The sequence below is a fragment of the Trachinotus anak genome, unplaced genomic scaffold (genome assembly GCF_046630095.1).
Source record: "Trachinotus anak isolate AG129_WGS33_773 ecotype Australia unplaced genomic scaffold, CSIRO_AGI_Tana_v1 ptg000011l, whole genome shotgun sequence".
NCBI classification, from domain to species: Eukaryota; Metazoa; Chordata; class Actinopteri; order Carangiformes; family Carangidae; genus Trachinotus; species Trachinotus anak.
In genome coordinates this window covers 23845820-23867373 of record NW_027273862.1, presented here as the reverse complement: position 1 = coordinate 23867373, position 21554 = coordinate 23845820, and the positions used below count along the sequence as shown (strand labels likewise).

Genomic DNA, 21554 nt, shown 5'->3' with positions numbered 1-21554 from the left:
GGTCCATCCTCCATCATCATCATCCTCAAACACAGACAAACCCTCAAACATGAATTGCATGTAGCAAATGTGTATATGCAGATGAGTCAAACCATGTGTCACTGTGGACACACTCAAACCAGATGGAAATATATATATACCAGATACAAATAAAACATGAAAATTTTTCACAGAAGAGATCACTGTTAGCAAATGAACCAGTGACATCCAAAACAAAACCAGGCTGTATAAAAGCTGTGTTCCACAGATTAGCATTTATTGAAGGATGGGTGATGTATAGCACGCCGTCTGTGACTGACTGACTACCTGTTAACCATTATCCAAGTACAATCTTGCCTTATGTTGATTTCATGGAAATGAGACAACAGCTCTGACACTTGTGAAATCAAATTCATATATGACCTCTGGCAATATGCAAACCCGTGTAGATAGTTTGCATCTTTGTCTTTCAACTCAGTTCAGTTCAGGTCATTTGGGTTGTAGGCAACTCATGTTCTTGTCACGTTTCATATTATGGAAACACCGTGTTAACTTTTACAAAAGGCATCATGGCATGAACTAGTAGTTTACTGTAGAAAGAGTTTCCCAACATATATATATATATATATATATATATATATATATATATATATATATATATATATATATATATAGATAGATAGATAGATAGATAGATAGATAGATAGATAGATAGATAGATAGATAGATAGATAGATAGATAGATAGATAGATAGATAGATAGATAGATAGATAGATAGAGGATCATATACTGACACCCAGTGCTGCAGGTGGTCCCTGTGGGGCAAACATCTATCATCAGACCTGGAGTTTAGCCGGAGGCGTGAGTCTCTGTGCGCGAGTGTGTATGTGTGCGACTAAAATCTATTATCTGATCTAACGGCTGTAGAAAGCTGCCAGAGCCTGATACTCTCTGAATGTCACTGAGACTTTAATGACAAGACTCACACTGTGGGGACATGGAGATTGATCACCTGCCATGTCTTCACCCCAATAATTAAAGTCTGTTTTCCTGTGTGTGTGTGTTCTGTCTGGTCCTGCCCAGCCTTAATGAAGGCAGGGTCACTCCTGTTGTAGACAGTCTCACTGAGGCTTTAAAAAAAAAGGAGGAGGAAATAGGAAGTAATTACCTTGAAAACTGGGGGTTGTGCTCCTGGCTCATTTACCTTAATCGAATTTCGATATCCGCCTCTCATTAGACTTGACCCCCTACACTGGGACAAGCTAACCGCTCACTAACCTCTGCAACAGAGGGCTAATCTAAAGGGTCAGTTATCCATCTGGGTCCAAGCTGACTATTAAAAAGCAGCTAGCTTTCTTTTTTTCTTTTTTTTTTTTTTTAAATAAAAGCAGATGGAAGAGCAAATAACTAAAAAGAATATTTTCCCAGAGTGGATTTTTTGTGTTTACGGTTGTGGCTACGATTAAAAGGTAAATTACTGATTTTTAAAGCACACCCTTTTCCTCTATTAAAGTTTGGATTGCTGCAGATGATCTCAAATGAAACATTAAACAATGGAGAAAATAAGACCTTAGGAATTATAAGAGGACCAAGTTTAAAATACCAAAAGTTCTAAGAAACCATAAAACCAGGTTGGGAATTAGAGCAGATATAATGCTGCATTCACATCACATTGTTCAGACCTTGTTTATGAGCAGGTGGATAGAACTACAACTTTGTCTGAGTTCAAATTCCAAGTTGGAGATATCAGGGATTTCAGACAGCTACAATATCTACCCCCTAACAAAAAAAAAAAAACATCACTCGAAAAACTGTTGAAAAAACTGCTGCAAATCCACAATGGCTGGGAGTCACATGCACATAAAAACTAATATATTAACTACGGTATTTGTTAGTGTCTGATTTCAATCAATAAAGCACTAACAATGCATAACACAAGTAGCTAATTAAGGGTAGTTAAATGAAGTGACTTCAACAGGAACAACAGGAGACTTTCCTGTTCCTCACACTCTGATGACATTGCTTGAGCGCAGCCTAAATGTTTTATCCACTACACCTCACTAATGTTCGTTGTCTGTTAAGTCCATACTGCTGTAATATCTGTTGCAGTCACGATGCTTGTCCTAACCTGACCACTCTAATTCCTCCTGCGATTGGGTCAGAGGTAGGGCTAAGCCTGTTGGCTGGAACCTTTTATCTAATTAAAGTGCAGCCAAAGTGAAATCTGAGAAACACCATGATCTGATCTCAGCCTGGACTGCGTTACTGTATATCAGATGTTCTTTGACTCTGCCCGAGGGGAGAAAAATCAGAGCAGAGCTGCCGTTAGGAACTGCCCCCGCCATGCTGATGGGTCATAGTTAACCAACAATCAGTGAAATTACAGCTGTGACCAGCATATTGAGAGCACATTGCAAACATTGTGAACGCAAATAAAAACATAATAAACCACTGGAGACAGGGGCAAATCTGCATGAACGAAGAGGAGATGGACTTGCTAGTTTGTATTCAGTGTGAACATTCAAATGTCACAGAGTAGAGGAAGAAAATGGTTGCAGATTAATACACTAAGCTACCCTTATTTCCTTTTCACCCCTATTTTCCTGCTGAATCTATTGCCCTTTCCCAGGTTATCCTTGAAATGCAACACTTGAGCTGAAGCACATAAAGGCGAAATAAACCTGCGTAATGTAGCATGCTTGAATAGCCTATATGTCTGTATTGGAGTGCCGGTTCTCCTCTACGCATGGAGGTTTGCCCCTGGCCTCAGGTCAAATGAAGGAAGAAAAGGGGGTATACACACAGTTAGAGGCAGATTGGGAAGTCCACGTACCCCGATGATAGCATTCAGCTCAGTCATTGTCACCTGCTTGGCCCGCTCAACAGCCTGAGCCACCTGCTGTTGATGCTGCAGGACACACAAACACAAAGATGAGATTCCTGATGGTAAGGAATATATTACAGAGGACTGAAAAAGGGTGATTTACCTACACAAGTAGGTACCTGCACAAATAGGCACTTTAGAGCTGAGGGGAAAAATATGCTCCACAAAGTATAAAAGTATTTTAATCCTACTTAAAGTAAATGATACAACAGTCAAAAAAAAACATACTTTGCAACTGTGTTATGTGCTGTGCAGCAGGAAATGGTGGTCAGAGTAAATAAAAACCACTACAACTGAAATCTGTTGTCAGTTATAGGACAGTTTTAGTTCCTTGCATGTTTAGTCATGTTTAGTCTGATTCGTTCTTGAGAAAAGCCTGTAGATTTGGCAGAACTATCATTTCTAATTTTTTGTTTTTTTGTTTGGCAGTTTGTGAAATAACAGCAGGTGGAGAAGGAAAGGGAGCAGCATGTTTTGGTAATGCTGAGAGATTAAAGTAATTGACATGATGTTTTTATTTCATTTATGATTCAAATACATTATTTAGTGGGGCTGTGCCACTAAAATTCAATTCAATAATATTTTCATGATTAAGGCGACTGCTTCAAATCTGTATTCCTATTAAGCAATGAATGCACAACAGCTCTGCACAATAGCCACCCTTACAATTTCCTGTACAGTTACTATACGTAGTGAGTGAAATGAATCTCATTCACATTCTTAAAATGCTGCTGGATCTGTTGACGCTCACCTCTTGTGACAAGAACGGCATGATCTGAGCCAGAATTGCATTGAGACGTTTGGCAATCTCAGTCTGTAGGAGAAGAGAGAGAAAACATTAGAGTGATAGTCTTTCAGTGTACGACATGCCACAGGCAACACTATAATTAAGCAGTTAAACTACCTATAATACAAAAGGGTGTGTATTTGCGCACACACACACAAATGTTTCCAGCATCCATCTGGGTAGACCATGTATTTCGTAACTAAATTGGGACCGCCTTAGAACAAATTTACTTCCCTCTCTCTCCTGCCTCCATTAGGCCTTATTTCATTAGGAGGCTGAAATATGCTAATACCATCTGGCTGGAGAGACCCTAATGAGGTCCATACTTCATAATTATGGCCCATAGAGGGGAGGGTGGGGAACGCTGAGGCAGACAGGTTAACTCTCTGGCCCTATCTATCAGAGGCATCTTTGGTATCGACCATGGAATATTAGCTGGGAGAGTCAGATGATACTGCAGGGCTCGACAAACAGAGAGCACTTTACCGCGCTGCATTTGGACAAATGGATATACTGTGCTGCCCGTCTACCGCACTTCAATGTCCCAAGACATTTTGCCCAAACCCATTTCCTTTTTTTTTTTTTTTAAATCTGTACTTTCCACAGAGAGAGGAGGAATAAGCAGAGGAGGAGAGAGAGAGAGAAAGAGAGAGAGAGAGAGAGAGAGAGAGAGAAACACAAAAGTGGAAAGCTGGATGAAGGAGAAGGGGTGGGGGGTGGGGGGGTATGGAGGTGATGAATGGCGAAGTGAAACCCTCTGATTTGACACTAAGGTAATGCGGTTTGACTGAACTGAGGGAGGTGAACTAATTGATTCTGAGAGATTAGGGGTGGAGGCCCAGCAGGTGTGTGTGGGGTGAAGAGGTCTTTCCCGCCGTTTTATACGGTGCTGCATTCCACTCATTTTCTCCCTTAACCTTGTTTGACTGTGAAAGGGGGAGGGAGGAGAAAGAAAGTGAAAAAAAAGGGGGATAGGAGGTGCCAGCAGCCTTTTCCACAACCTCTGTGTCACTCTTTCCTTTTTGGAGGAGGGGGGACAGGAAAAGACGGAAAGAAGCGGGGACAGACCTTTACTGGCCTGTCAGGAATTATCTCACAACCCCCGTCTGACCTTAGACACACTGTGCTTTCTCTCTCCATCCAGCCTCCCCCCTCTCTCCTACTCCAAACGCTTCTTCACACCCCTCCATGCTAATCTCCACTTCTCTCCTCTGTGCCCTCCCTCCCTCCTTCCTCCTCTTCCTCTGTCATCTTCCCCCTCTTCTGTTGCTGAGGCAACGCTATCTGGCACGGCTGATCGTTATGTAAATTGGGCTGGGGCCCTGACCAGAACAGCCTGTAAAATCATATTAGGCGCAGCACAGAGGCAGGTCATTAAATTGAATTTTCGGCCTGTCGATCTGATCGGCACGGGAAATTAATGAGGGATAACTGTGGGGAAGGGGGTGTTGGGGGGGTGGAGGGGGCAGACATAGAGAGAGGGAGGGGGCTCTATGGAGACTCATAAACCATCATCATTAGCGGGGGCTGGATACAATGACACACAGTAGGATTAGAGTGTTTCAGTATCACACCACTTCTCTGGAAATGGCTGCAAGGGGAGCAACATGGGGCTTGTAGGAAACAGCGGTATGCTGATACACTCAGCTATTAGAGCAACAACATTACAAACCCTCACCACAAACCAATTCCCAAAGAAAGGCATCCATTTGTTTGTACCAAATCACCACTCCAGAGCCACCATCTGAAGCCAAAAATATTCATGGAATGCAGGTGCACTCTGCCTTTTGTGTTGAATTGTTCGGCGCACTGTGCTAAAAACACACAGGCTTCTCTCTAAGGTTCATTTTAAAAAAGCAAGCCGGAGCACCAGGTGGTTTGAGAGCCGAGATCATGCTGAGTTGAGTTCAGGATTTTTTAAGGTTAAATGTTCCCGAACCCTTGGCTTCCTTTGAAATTTACCCCAGAGTTAGATTATTACTTTGGAGGCAGGAAATGAAACAATAGAACAGACTTCCTATGCATCCATTTTTGTTTTTCTTTTTGTGCCCTAATTATTGCAGTGCTGATGTTGGACATTTTGCCCGTCTTATCTCAGGGACAATTTAAGAGAATGTGAGCACAAGCATGATTTGGGCATCAACCTGACATACTGTAAAACCCCTCCACTGAATCACTGCCTTTATCTGCTACATCTTGTCCTTCCTTTTCAAATTTAGTCACTCCACTCTGTTCAAACAGAGTTTGCACACTTTACTGAGGGCAACTGGGCACATGGCTTATTTACACGACTTTTTGACAGCCATTTTAAAGGGGAAAAAATACAGATAACACATCACATCCGATGACTTGCAGCACTCTTAAATGACTCCCACTTTACTTTGGAGGCACCATTTTCCACAGTGCTTTTAGTGGCAGAGACAGGCACTGGGAAGAGTTTATTGACACTTAAAGCCACTGAAAACAGAAGCCTTTGAGCCAGCAGAAGCTTTTCACTGCAGCTCCACAATTACAGGTACTCAGGGTTGTCTAGTAGCACCAGAGTTTGGAGAGGCTCTCTCTCCATTGCATCCCTCTGTCAATGGTGCGTTGAAAGCCATTTGGCTGTTTGTCGCTCCAGGCATTAGCCCCCAAGTGGAGAGCAGAGTCTCTGACGAGGATTCAATTGGCGAGGAAAACAAGTGGCATATGATGGGAGGGGGGGCAGAGATGGCTGTTTGGGAATTATCTTCTTAGCCAGAGCCGAGGAAGAAAGAGGCACTTAGAGGTATCTTGTTCATTACAAATGCATGAAGAATATTTTGCATGTGCATGTCATTCTATTTTGAGCTCATACACAGAAAAACGAAGTGACATCCTTTTCTGCAGGGGGGCATATGGAAATAGGCTGTTTTCCAACAGATTACATTTGATTTCGTTAGAGTTCAAATCCTCATGCTGTAGACGATATTTATTTATAGTTCTTATTTTGAATTATGGAGTTTATGTGTACAGACACACACGTGCACACACAAGTCTTTTCTTTCATTTCACCACATCAACACTGACACACAAAGCCGTCATCAGCTGGTCGAGTACACACACACACCCAGACACTAATTGTGTAACTCTGTTCTACCAGCCCTTCTAGCCTGGCTATCAAAATAAAGCTTGTCTCACAGCCTCCAGTAACCTCGTCAGGCTCCCTTGAGAGACTGTGTGTGTGTGTCCTCGTAGTCGGTTTGTTTTGGCTTAGAGACAGGTCGGCCATCATCACCTTGGCAAACAATTCCAGGAATCCTGTATAAATTATTCATTTGCACAAGCTCCCTTTCTTTCTCCCTCTGCTCCTCCTTTTCACCCTCTTCCTCCATCCAGGAAACGGACATGACTCTCCTTGATAAAGCACTTTCTCTGTTTCCCTCATTCATTCAAGAAGTGAGGAAATGGGTACATAAAACAGATTCACAAAATGGCTACCAGGAGGCACAACAAAAGTAAGCAACCAAATTTAATAAGAAGGTATAGGATCTACTGATGGTTAACTGGTGAGATTGATTTTTTTCTATTCATGTTCCTTTTGCTCTCGATTTACCAAAGAGAGAGCTGAAATCAAAACGTAGGCAAGCGTACAACAGAGATAAACATGGAGCACAACAGAGACCAGAGGTAGTGAAAAACAAAGCAACCCCCACCACACCCACAACACAAAGTCAGCAGGGCACGTTGCTGAGGCAGCCTAATGAGCTGCGCTAATTAAAATCACTTATTGACAGCAAGCGAGGGTGATTACCTCCACCCTGCACTCTTTGCCATCATAAGAGACACTGTCAAAACAAATTACCCCCCAGCAGCCACACAGATCCCTCTGCAAGCAGCCGTTCAGATCAGCAGCAGCGCAGGAGAAGCTGTGTCTGCTGGAACTTGAATTACAGTGTGTTTGTGTAAAGACACCACTGGTGTTACCATGTAAGGGATATGAGTATTTATTTATATGCGCATATGTGTTTGTGCCCATTCCTCTGCTTTCCAATCCAGCTTTGTCGCGATAACAACAAAAAGTGAGTTTATCACACTGCAATAAATCTTCTACACAAGCGGCGTAATATGCCTGCCTGCATCCAATAATCCAGCCTTCCTCCCTTCCTACCAAATCACACGGACAGCTAAGGGCTGTCTGTTTACCCCTCGCTGATGTCATCACAAACACTCGTTCACCAGGGATGGCAGAAAGCAGAGAGAGAAAGGGAGGCGGCAGGAATCATGCATTATTCACAGTGCTCCGTCAACTCCACCGGGCTTATTGATAAACAAAGAAGATGCACAGGAGAGGACCAGTCGATTAACCCATTTACCCTGAAGCCTCACACTCCTTTTCTGTCTCCATCTCCCCCCTTTTCCCAGCTTGTCTTGTCCACTGCCACCAGCATCCACCCATAACAACCAGTTCCACCCCCAACCATGCATTGCTTCAATCTCCTTGTTTGTGATAAGTGCCTGACAGAAAACGCTCAAGAATGGTGCAAGAATGGTGGAGGGGGTTGAGACACACCGAGCTCCTTGATAAACAGAAAAACGCACCTAGTTAGCACACACAGCGTCAGCACACACATACCGCATGCCTGCAAAAAAAAAAAAAAAAAAAATGTCTACACCTGATGAATTGTGCTGTGTGCTGCTGTTCCAACTGGGCTACCCTCCCACTGATGCCATTAACCTTCTGGATCTGAGGGCCATGAAGCCTCCACCCCACCTCTCCGTCTCTTTTTCTCCCTCTCTGACAGACTCCCACTCTCATACATCATATCAAACAGCTAATGACACAAGGGCCATCATTCACATCACATCGTTGGGGTGGTGGGGCAGACAGGGGAGGGGGAAGCAATGAAAAGACATAAGGGCACATGGAGGAGGTGGGCGAGGAGAATTGAGGAGGCAAAGATGACTGAGGGAAACAGAAAGCAAGACAGAATCTCAGAAAATGGAAATGTAAGTGTCAAAGATAAAAAGGGGGCACCTTGAGAGGGTGTTAATCTTTTTTTCCTCTTTTTAAGTGAACAGAATAAAAGATTATACTGATACATGAGAAATATATGCAAAGAATGCAAAAGAAGATGTGGGTTTCACACAGCTAAATAAAAGCCTCGGGTTAGGTCTTTAATAAAACAGTTGATTTGCAGTGATATTTACAGGTGTGATCTGACTTCTATAGACAGGCGTGATATGACTTATAGAGGGGGGGGTGTCTTACATTTAGGACCATGGTGTCTAGACTCTAGAGGGATCTGCAGATGACTACACTAAAAGTTAACCAGTTAATTACAGCCAACCAGATATTATCCATGGTCCTGTGAACACGCATAAACACTTCAGATGAATATGAATATTCAAAGTGCCCACCTGCAGACATCTTAAAGGGATGAAAGGACCTATATTCATGCTGTGATACTGTATATTTTTTTAGTGAACCTTGGGTTGCAACTAACAACTGTTTTCATAATCAGAATAATCATTTCATTGTTTTTTTAATTGATTGTTTAGTCCATAAAATGTAAATTAATAAATAGTACAAAAATATTCTTCACAATTCAATGAAATTGCATCCTGAGTGTGCTTGTTTTGTTTTTTAAAATAATACAAAAAGCATAAAAAGCAGCAAACATTTGTTTTTAGGAAACTGAGCCCAGTAAATGTTTGGATTTTTTTTCTTGATTATCAAATTAGTTCTTGATTAACTCTCAGTCTAATCTTCCCTTAACTAATTGTTTCAGCGCTACACATACTGTATCCAAGGGACAACATGTTGAAGTGAGAACTCTTATCTCCAGCATGGTTTTGGAAGATGTTAAGATGTTAGGCACCACGACAGACAGACCACATAAAGTCACTGAGGAAACCGCTCATTTTCATCCGGAGGAATATCAGAGCAGCACTACTACAGCAACAAAGCTTGCTCAAGGACACTTATGCAGGGTGCACTCTTGGCCGTGCAGGAGCTTTAAGCCCAACTAAGTATTTGGGTTGAGGAATGGTTTCCACAAACACTAGACCAGCGTGCCTCTAACACTCTGAACATGACAGGCCAAAGACCAACTGGAAGCAAAGCAACAAAGAAGCATGATGTGAAAGGTGGCCACCATTTCCAAGGCTAAGGTGATTTTAATGTATATATGCCCCTCATTCCTTCCTGCCTCCAGTTTACTGAAACTGCTCCCTGGGTGGTTTTGCCATATTCATCTGTACAAGTCTTTCCACTGCAGCAAGATGCCCGGTGCTGGGTGGCAGCTGAACTAATGAGCTTTTAGCCCGGCTGGCACTAGGGAGGCAGAATAGTGTAGGCACATGTGTGTGTGTGTGTGTGTGTGTGTGTGTGTGTGCCACTATTCAGAAGGACAAAACACACAAAAACACATCCTCTCTCTCTGCCAAATACTTTACTTTAATCTTATCAAACCATCCCCATCAGGCAGCATGCCCTTCGTGTTGTTTAGCCTGTCAGCATTTTCACTACAGGAAGCCAGTATGTGTATGCCTTCAAAAGGCATTTAAGGATGAGGGCAGAAACTAAGGTCAGGTATGTGTGTGTGTGTGTGTGTGTGTGTGTGTGTGTGTGTGTGTGTTAGTAGGTGTGTGTAGGTGTGTTTATATTCCTTCATCACTGGGGGAAAAAACAACATTGTTTTGGCTATACACAGACCATCTCTGATATGGCTACATACCTGTTTGTGCATCTCAATGTTGAGCCCATAGGACATCTCATAGTACTGTAAAATAGAGGAGAAAACATTTTAAAATTAAGACCTTTGTTTCTTTTCAATGGTGCATTTCTATTTGCACACTAAATCAAAGAAGTAATTAGAGGCAAGACATGTATCCTTCATGATGTACTGTGCGCCCTTTCTTAATTGTGTACAACCAAATAGGAATCCATGTTATGTCTTAACAGAGAACTTGTTAGTGCAACAAAGCTAAAAAAAAAAAAAAAAGGTGGTTGCCTGATATGCCACTTTTATCAGTCCTCTGAAGCAGCCAAACAACAAAAGAGAAGTTGAATATACTATACACTAGTGAACTGTTAAAAAACACTGACATTAACGAAAGAGGTTGAAAACTTCATGTACTTTTTGCAGCCACAGCAGGCAGATGACTGGCTACTGTTCCTGTTTACTTCTACAAGGCAGTGCCAATTTTTAGCACAAACGCTGTCTATGGCTCAAAAACCAAGGGGAAAGCCAATGCTATTATTAAAAAACAACATTATCTGCTGTTGTGTGCCAAAAGCTTGCGAGCCCACCACCAGATACAAACTAAGGCCTAATAGTTTGACTCTCTTGTTTATCAAACACACAGCAAACAGTTTCCATTTATTATACCTACTCCCACCACCTTCTGGTTCCTCACAGGGAAAATAATATTTAACAAACATACTGCTGCGTTTGGTTAAAGTCATTCCTTTCATGTAAAAACAAGATAACCACACAAATACACAAACTAAGATTGAGGAGGTCTAAATCATATCCCTTGTCAGATAAAGACTGTTCTTTTTCCATGTACACAATGCAGCATTTCCTGTATGAAAATCACTTTTGAGTTAGGTTGTTGTTGCAGAGGCACTGATTTCATTGTCTCTATCTGATCATCAGGGAGCTCTGAACTGAATGTAATGCGATTAAATTGCAGTTTAGGAACAGTTTTATATTTCACCCTTCACACCACTTTCATAGAACTCAAGCACCTATCTCAAGTTCAGGTGAAAGCACTGACACAGACAGTCCACATAGCAACAGAGCTAAATGCCAGATAACAAAAACTTTCAGTAAGCGATGGGGTCGGGCAATGCATCAATCAACTGGTTACTGATTTTTATTGGAACAGTACTGGAATGATATGAGAGCAGCATCTGCCATTATTGTCATCATCAGATAATCTAATCTGAATTCAACTGATCTGATTTTTTTCATTTTGCATGGTTCAAAATCCAAACATGTTTAGTTTACAATCATCAAAGACAAAGAAAAGCAGCAACATTTCACAATTCAAGCTGGAAACAGTGAATGTTTAGCATTTTTGATTGAAAACAGACTTAAAAGAATTGGTAACTGCTTTAGCAATGGATTAAATCATTTGACTCTATTGACTAATCCAGTGGTACTCAAAGTGAGGTCCGGGGACCCCCAGTGATCCTTGAGGGGGTTCCTGGGGGTCCCTGGCAAAAAGGGTAATAAATAATTTTGACTATAATTCCATCCTTAAGTAACACAAAGACAGAATGTATGACAATTTCGATCATGGGTTTCAAACACTTTCTGTAATAAAAGCAAAAATCTCATCAGATGGGAGACTGTGGTGTAATTTGTGTCAGTTTTGGGGTCCCCGATGTAAAAAAAAGTTTGCCATTTCAAGATTTCTTTGTCTTTTTTTTGTTGAATGTAAAACTGAAATTGAGTTTCACACATCCACCGGTCAGAATTCAGTGCAAAGCACTGGTGTCAGCAGAGGCCGCTACAAGCATCTTCCAGCCGCCATGTTGGAGTTCGTCTGTCCAGAACCACTGGACTAGTCAAGTAATCTCAGTCTGAGATGTTTTCATTTTACACATGTGCAGAGTTTTGTCTGACATGAGGGAAGACATGGAGGTTATTGCGCTGAACATCAATTTAATTATTTCATATTATATTTTGAATACATTTCCCATATGGTGTTGTATTTATATATTGAAAAAGTAGTCCTGTTGATATTGGAATTTATTTTATTGTGCTTGGAGAAAAACACACTAAGTCTCAATATCTGAGAAACCCCTGGGTGTGTCAGCAGTGTCTGAATGACCCCATACTTCACCCTAGGAGAGTATAATAAGAGGCAAGGAAACCCTCTGATTCATGCACAAAGCCAGCAGACCAGTCATTAACCCCCAGTGGGTCATGTTGGGTGTGTTAGGGAGGGGTGGTGGAGGGTCATAAAGAGGACCCCAGAGCCATAGAGGGGGGTCGTCACACCCCACAATCAATAGTTGGACATTTGACCCCTGCTAGAGTTTCAACTGCCTCTCCACACACCCCCACCCTGCACCTTCTTATCCAGTGAAAACAGGCCTGAGTCAACAGCACCAAGAAGGGACAAATGCTAACATGGCCTTTGCAAAACACCACAGCTGCACCACCTGTGACGGTTCACCTGGGGCAAAAGGGAGGATACGTTATTAAATCTGATTCACAGCTTTATGATGATTGATCTTACCATGACGTAGTGGCGCTGCATCTCTGTCTTTTCATTGGCCAGTTTATCATACTCCACTTTAAGACTTCGGGAAGAGAGGGGGGGGGGGAAAGCAATGTTTAATTTGTGGCCAACAAATTAACAATACATACTTAAGAGTCAATGACTTCAAGTGTTTAACAATAACAAAATTAAGTATACGTTTTTGTGTGCTTCATTGGTGTAGTCTTGGTGTATGAAGCTACAAAAATGGAACAAAGCAGAGGCAGCTTCCTCTTCCTATTCTTTCCAGGAAGTCATGCTGTTTACAGTAGGCTAGTCATTACCTGTGGTACTGGGCCTGCAGGAACTGAAATTCGTCTTTGATCCTGTCGCAGGACTCTGCCACAGTGAACTTGAAGCCAGGCTGCCCTGGCTGGTGAGGTGCCTGAGAAGTGCAAGGTTAGAGATACCACAGGTGTAAATAGTGCCATCACAGCCCAGATAATAGTCTCATCTCTGTCTCTCACCACCTCCTCCTGTTTCTTGTAAACTGTGTTTTTTTTTTTTTTTTTTCTCTTAATGGTTTGTCCTCACATTTCCCCTGAGCTCTGACTGGCAGAGGATAGAGCCGCTTTCACTCAACATGTGCAATGACAGAGGGAAGGAGGGGAGGAGGGGAGGAGGTCACTTCATCCATCCTCAAAGTAATCTCTCAGAGGACGTGAGGAAGGAATACTTAAAATCAAACACACTGTTGTGAGGTTGCAACAAGCACAATTAACCTTTTAGCACCAAACATGCAACTGAGAAATGAAGTCAGTTTCCAGAAGGAGCAGATGATCGCCTCCCTGAGTTCAACCAACATCTTTTATCTTATTGCAAATAAACACGATCTCCCGGTTTTCTTTCCTGGCAGGGGGAAGCGCCTCAGCAGCACCGATGCAGACCATAAATAGTAAGGTGTGGATCAGCAGCTCCACTCCGACGAGCTAATTAGACTATTTTGATGGGCGGTGCAGTTGCATCAATTTACAAACAGTGACAAAGACAGCTACTTACCGGATGCCGGCCTTGTGGATACATGTCGAGTCCTTTACTCAAGGGAATCGCTGTGTTTTCTCTCTTTCCGTAATCCCAGTGAAGGCGCGGTAGATCACCGCCACCCCCTCCCCTGTTCGCGCAGGATGGCGGCGGACAAAGCCCTGTTCTCGGCTGCGAAGCGCACACTCAAGACCCCGACCACTGGATGTATCACCCCGTCGGCCTCTCCTTTGTACCTGAGCAAACAGAAAACGGGGCAGACCTGAGGAGCTGAATCACTTTCGCAAGCCAGTGTAGCACCTTGGTTGTAAATCGACATTATTATTATTATTATTATTATTATTTTTCTTTATGAACTTAACCACCTAAAAAATAAGAATCATGTTTTTTTTTTTATCTTCATTGTTGTATTACGACTAAAATATATATATATATATATATATATATATAAATATGTGGCCTGGATTTGCAGTACAGTGGGAAAAACGAGTGTGGGAATAATCAAATAAATCCCAAAGTTTAGACTTTCGATCACACCCTCAACGACATGATGCTTCGCCTTTCTCGTAAATCTAACGACTTGTCCTCCACAAAAGGGGGGAAGATCACACACACCCGGGTTGTTGTTCTGGTGGTCCGGTTAGATCAGAAAACAAGGAGCTGCTGCTTTCAAAGTCTGCTGCCATAAAGCCGCACCACCACCACCACCACCACCACCACCACCCGTCTTGTTAGCGGCTCTCTCCTCTTACCCCCTTTTTACCTTTGTCTCGACTGATTCCTCCCCTTCCTTCTCCACAGGTAACAAAAAATAACAACAGTATCCAAACACAGAAGCTTAATATCCTCGACTTGTAGCCGTCACCACGGAGCGATAGAGGCGAAAAATGTCCGCCGCTGTTTTTTTTTTTTTTTTGTTTGTTTGTTTTTTTTTTTTTATCTTTCATACACTTCTTTGCTTCTTGAGAGTCCTTTAAAAAAAAAAACACACACACACAAAAACAAAAAAAAAAAAAAAAAAAAAAACGATGATCCAGCGGCGGAACCACTCGATCGGGACGAGTTGTTGACAGCGGACAACTTCACAGAAAGCCTACATTAAATCCAGCACAGACACGACTCTTCCTGTAAGTCCAAAAGAATATTCAAAGCCAGAAAACGGGTTAAATTATTATTATTTTTTTTCCTTAAATGTCGACCGTTGTGAAATGTACCACCAGCTTGTTTCGGGTATACCCAGCTCCTCCGCCGTCCGCGGTGCCACACACAGACTGCTCACCGACGAGAGGACCCGACTGCCGGGAGAGAGCGAAGGAGAGAGGGGGGGGCCCCGCACCGACCAATCAGGTTCTCCGAGGCGGTTTTAGCGACGTTGACAAATCACAGCGCTCGGTTCCCCACGTGGGGGGGACCCAGCACACCGGCGTCGCGATTGGTCCGCGGCCTTGTGACCTCACACGTGCGCCATTTTGGATTTTGAAGTGACATTCGGGTGCGTTCAACAACTTGTTCAAAAAAAACAAAAAAAAAAACAAAAAAAAACAAAAGGCAATAATTTATATGTCCGTGCGTCGCAGCCGGTGGTTCCCCCGTCGTTAGTATGAACCTGTGGGGTTTTTTTTTTTACCATTAAAAGCTACGCCGGTTCACATTCACTAACATGCTGGTATAAACAAGAAAATAACCCCGCCAGCCAGAGAGAATTCATCACTTTAATAATAATAAAAAAAAACCCCACTGGGCTGTAAATGTGCTCAATAAAGCTAGTCTGCCGGCTGAAACAGGAAGAAAGATCCCAATTTCTGCTCTCATTTCAAGCCAAGAAAAAGAGATAGGTACTGATACTACGCCAAGAAAAATAGGAGCTCATAGAAATTCATTGAAGACCCGAAGTGCGCAGAAGATGTGAATACCGCTTAATCTGCAGCAGAGTGTCCTTTGAGTGACTTGAATTGATCGACCTATTTCTAACGAGACCTCAAGCATCTACAAGCTTTCCTATCAGCAGCGCTAGGTAGGCCACAACGCGTCTGCGCTTCGGGTTATCAGCCAATCACATGTTGCTCTCCATACCAGGCCCCCACGTGGGTCCCCCCCTCCGCTTCCCCTCCTCGTCTCCTTTCATCCAATGGCGTGGCAGCTGTCTTCCTCCGAGGCTTGCAATTGGCCGAGCGCTGGAAAAGCTGTCAGTCAGGAGTCCCGGATGTCAATTAAACCCACGTTGGGTACGGCGCTGACAAATGCCTGTGCTGCTCTCCCTCCTGCCTGCGAACAGCGCCTGGAATGGCTGCTTAATTAGCTCCGAATGGCTTTTCCTTTCAGCTCAAACAATCTGTCACTACCATGTGGTAAAAAGAGCCTTGCATAAAACAAAAGCAGGAAAAAAAAAAAAAAAAAAAAAAAAGCCAGTAGGGGCTAAATATCAGTTTGATCCCCACCCCCCCACCCCCCTCTTTCAACCCCTCCTCCATGAAAACATTTGCTGCAAAACAAAGCTTTTACCTAGCTCAAACATTGGCTCATTTCATTCATCTGTTTCTGTCCTCGTTTTCTTCCAAAACTGTATTTATTTGTTTATCTGAGTGTCCATTTAGTCCCTTCACATTTAAATTAAAGGATGGGGTTTTTGTACTCCCTGAAACCAGCACACCAGGTTTCACCAGCTTATATGACATTTATCATTTTATTACATGATTTGCTGTTAAATGTTATTGCCAGTAGTTTAATTGTCTTAAAGTAAGAGAGAAACGCTCTTGGGACCAAAAGGTCACCGGTTCCGATACCTGGACGGGCAGGAAGAAAGACGGCTGGGGGGAGTGCATTAACAGCACTCTCCCCCTCCCCTCAACGTCCATAGTTGAAGTGCCCCTGAGCAAGGTACCCCAACCCCCCAACTACACCACAAGCACTGCCACACAGCTGCCCACTGCTCTGAGTGTGTGTGTGTGTGCTCACTGCTCCTACTGTGTTTGTGTACTCATTGTGCACTGCTTGTAGTGTGTGCATATGTGTTCACTGGTTATGGACGGGTTAAATGCAGAGGTCACATTTTCTGTGTGTGTAAAACATACCTGGACAATACAGGATTCTTCTTACTAATATTTTTTAAAACGTTTAATGAATGTATCCCTGCCTCAAGATGATCTTAAAAGTGAAATCTTTTGATATGCATGTATGGCATATTAACAGATGTTAACAGCAGCATGTTAAGAGGAAACTACAATTGAAGTCTGTGAAGAATATGATACAGAACATTTAATTATTACTTGACATAATCTAGAGCGACTAAATCAGATAACACAAAACATGAATTACATGAGAATATGACATTAATCAGTGATCATTTACACAAAGTATGTCTAAAATGTATATAGATATGTACATATCAGATCTAAAATCAGTGCTGGTACATTTCATATTATTTGCAGCACAATAAAGCGCCCAAAAGTCAAGAACTATACCAAATTTTAAACATCACTGCTGCGAACATGCTGCGAGCTTTAGTTGTTGCTTAGCAACAAATGGATCCCTCCTGCAGATGCTCTGACATGAGTTGGGATAATAACTGATGTACTGAGGACATGTCAGTGAGCTACACACTCACTGGGAGACTTTAAAGAAGGTTTGTCATACAAAATTTTAATGATGAATTATCTTATATAGTCCTAGTAGTAATCGTAGTAGTTTGAGCAGGAACAGACTTTTTGAACATGTCAAAATCCAAACTTCCTGAAGGAACTTCATTGGTTCTCTCAGCTGCTAGGAACGATCGCTGACAAATCTGTCATCAATCATCATGCAATAATAAATTGAAACTGAAGTACGGCCAGGTGAAATACAAAAATGCATGAATACTGCACACCTTAAAAATACAACCTACAGACATTTTGAAAGCATTGCTCTTCCTTATCAGTGATGCACTTGCATTTCTACGCTGCCGTGGTTGTGACATAACACAGGAGACGTGTGAGCAGGTGAATTACACATTATACATTGAATTATACAAGAAAGGTTGCATAAAAGTTAATTACATAATCTGAATTATAACATGGTGATATATTCCCATCTTTAATATACTTGATATATTTTAATAAAAAGTATGAGAAGTTCATTATTGAGTTATGGATGAAATTCTTATGATCAAATAAATCATCAAAAAAATTGACTGAAACAATTTCCTCTCTGCCTCTCCATTGTTTGACCTTTGACCTTAAACACACATATTGGCAGACTCTTTGAGTCTTGGCAGCATGTGAGAAACATGGACCAAGAGAAGAACACGTACATGAATCCAGATTTCAGGAGCAACCTAGCCTCCAACTTTGTGTAGCCTCCACTGTTTCATTTCATCGAGCGGCGGCACAGCGGATCAGTGGTTCACTTCACCTCGGGCTCTTTTTGTATGAAGTTTGTTTGTGTGCAATTTACTTGATCTATTTTCCCCTTATATTCCAGAGACATGCTAGTCAGGTGTACTGCAGACTTAATTTCCCATAGGTCTGTATGTTAAAGTCTGTATGTGAACATGGCAACCTGCACTATACACACTGTGTTCTAGTATAAAGTTACTGCTACAATTGAGATGATTAAATGTCTGTGTACCCATAAGTAATTAATGGTTTTAAAGACAGAATAAATCAGTTTTTTGTAAAGTTTGCATGACCGAAATGCCCACGAAGAGTGGCAATGCTAAAAACATCTTCCTCTACCTCAAATATGGGATACTGCCAAGTATAAAGTGGGAGGAAATTACTAAATATTTTATGATCACTCTTAAGTCACTTGCCAAGGCACTATTTCAACCTAGCAATTTTCATGTCACTATATTTAAAAATGACATTGAGATGTTTTTGAAAGTTTGTTTCATGTTTAGAAACAATGTACTTCTTACTGTTACTTTACACTTATTACTGTTTATGCAGGTGTCAATGAGATATTAGGTGTATTTCAAGTGTGGTGTACAACTCAAGGTTTTTACGTTGCCAAGTATCAACTGTTTGCATATCGACATCATCCTCTAGTCATCATATCTGTACTGAAGTGGGCAGGTACTGTTGTCTTATGCAGAACTGTTGGTCAGCTGTGCTGATATTTGTCAGTTTTCTCTGCACTGAGGATCCTGGCATCGGTATGTGTAGGTCCAGTGTGAGGATGTGGGTTATCTGGGAACTGGCAAACACAGCAGCGGTCTCCACAGGCTCGAGACTTTGATTCAAGAACCGCATACAAACATTATCATACAGCTTCATCTCACACTTTGAGGACTGTGGATGTGCCTCACACACACACTGCCATACAAACACAAACACTCACACAGATCCACTTTTCATCCTACTCAATAGAGAATGGCCTAGATTAGGCAGCAACAAAGGAGTGGGCTTCACCTCTGGGATAAGGGGGGGCAGTCTACCCTTGTAGACCTCTGCACTGTTTATTTGCACTGGAAACCCAGACGCTGTGAAACTCCCACTCTGAGGCACTACACAAATATTGGGGCTATTTGCAGAGGTGGTTTTAATTCTTCACAGAGCAATGATTGGCTCTTTTCACTCCCATCTCTGCAAGAGCTTGGCCAATAGATTCCTCCAGGCTCCTTTGCTCCCCTCGACACCACACCAGCTCACACCAGCCCCAAAATAAATATAACCGATGTGTATTTTCAATGGCTTCGTGGCCACTAAAGACTCAAATCCCATTTACTCTGCTTATGGTATCACATTCTTTGCTCAAACAACCCCTCACTACCAAAACCACAGCTTCTATAGCGAACCAGCGTTGGTTCCTGCTTCTCCCGTATATAAGGATCTTGATACTTCCTGAGAAGAGAAATCATGTTCACTCTGCTTTTGGAGGCCTGCAGTGTGAAAACAAGGAGGGGCTGTGCAAAGTAATAAAGCTGTTCTCAGGATATTTGGTGTGGTTTGTCAAGTTATAAATGAAGACTTCTTGAGGAGCTTAACACTGATTAGTGTTTTTCTTCTCATAGAACCAGTCTCACCTTTGTGAAGCTGTGTATCAGTGTCCATCAGGTTAATTACTTCATTTATTCAAGTGTCCTTTCTTTCAACCATCCCATTACATTTCCTTGGCGCAGTCCAAAATTGGACCTATTTCCATACTGGTCTGGTTGGGGGGTTGGCCACAGCAGTATTGTGAAGCACCCACTGACTCAGGATTATTGACATGCTTTCACAGGCGAGTTCAGGCCATGAAAGGAGACATTCCTCGTCACAATGGACCTAGTGTGTGTCGCGGGGGCTGCAGACATGAAAAGGGGCCCTAAGTGTATCACTGTGACTCGTCAGCCTGTAATCAATGCAAGCAAGATGAAAGGGCCTTATCAAAAGAGACAAACACAGACGCGAGCAGTGTGCGAACAAAAAGGGTGATGGCTTTTTTTTTTGTGCTAAAGTTCACGCATTTGTATGTGCTACTGTGCATACTGTAAGTGTGAGTGTGTGTGCGCATATGTATATGCATAGGTCTTCACACATGCATGTCTGCAGTCTTTTCTCTGATCCTGTTCATCATGCCTACAGAAAGAAGCATTGCTAAAGCCAGTAGGTTGCCTAAAAGCTATGATATACCAGCAGAAAACAGGTGAAAAAATATTCTGCAAATGGTATTTTATTCATTAGCAGTGTAAGCTGAGTTACAAAGAACTGACTGTCAAATACAGAGAGGGGATCTTGAGGAATTTCTTGTTTTAAAATCCTGTCTGGTGATTTGCTGTAATCTCTCCTTGAAACCGGGCCCCATCCTCTGCAAAGAAAACCTGTGACAAGTAAGCTTTTTAAAAACACAGATGTCTATCAGGGCCATTCGTTAAGGTACTAAATGTAAACAAGGGGAAGAAGTGAGAAAAGACAGGAGGCTCCTCGAAGTACCTTGTCAAATTTTATTTTGTTCTTGTCTTTTAGGGAGCTTGGAGATATTAACACTCACAGAGCTGAAAGACTGCCTTATCCCATTTTGCACATTATGAGTAAAGATGTTCAGATTTATTCCCAGACACAGCCATCACCATCTACAGCGAGCAGTCAGAGGGGAGCAGTACAAAAGTAATTAAAATATGATTATTAAATAATGGCTTGATTTTTTAAATAATCATATCATAACTGAATTTGAGTCATTCATTTTGTAGTTTTGTAAAAAACAGCTTGCTTGTAAACGCCGGTTAGTTGTTGTGTTATTGTATTTTATGGACCTATTGCCCTGGAACATAATATCAAGCACTCATGCAGTTTGAGTGTTTGTTGTACATGCAGTGTCAATTTGAAATGAGTTCACAGCGAGCCCTTTTTCAGGCTGCTCTGCGAAGCATTAATGAATTCAGAATGGCTCTGCCTCTGGTGCTGTCTGTGATTAATAAGCTCATTTAGTCAGCACTCATTGTGACCGAGTCTACAGACCAGCCAGTGTAAGGCTCTTTAGTGGGTGGGTGTTATTTTTTGTGATTAGCATCCAAGTAGCTGCTGTAAAAAGCAGGTCAACAGAGTGACCTTATCCTGTCCTTCAGCTGGACCGTGAAAGGGAACCTAGTGATGCCGATGAGACCCACTTCGCCTTAGCCAAGTGAATGATAACACACCCAGGGAGATGCCAAGCACCCCTTCCACTGCTGCTGCAGCCAGCAATTAAAAACAATAAAGTGCCTGGTCCTGGCCTCCTCGAAAGATCACTAA

General features: G+C 42.3%; 1 protein-coding gene across 5 annotated transcripts in view; it reads right to left on the bottom strand.

Moving 5' to 3' along the window:
- The window catches only part of tle3b (TLE family member 3, transcriptional corepressor b), a 32202-nt gene extending 17029 nt beyond the window's left edge, over positions 1-15173 (bottom strand). For 2 of the 5 annotated variants that reach the window (XM_071489160.1, XM_071489161.1), the window contains exons 1-7: positions 14633-15172; positions 13888-14105; positions 13173-13273; positions 12868-12931; positions 10350-10394; positions 3616-3678; positions 2814-2888 (exon numbers count right to left, since the gene is read on the bottom strand). In XM_071489160.1, the coding sequence (XP_071345261.1) occupies positions 2814-2888; positions 3616-3678; positions 10350-10394; positions 12868-12931; positions 13173-13273; positions 13888-13911 (372 nt within the window). In that variant the 5' untranslated portion in view covers positions 13912-14105; positions 14633-15172. Of the gene's footprint in view, positions 1-2783; positions 2889-3615; positions 3679-10349; positions 10395-12867; positions 12932-13172; positions 13274-13887; positions 14106-14632 lie in introns of all 5 variants that reach the window. The other 3 variants (XM_071489163.1, XM_071489158.1, XM_071489159.1) reach the window with 3 other exon arrangements.
- Positions 15174-21554: the final 6381 nt, after the last annotated feature.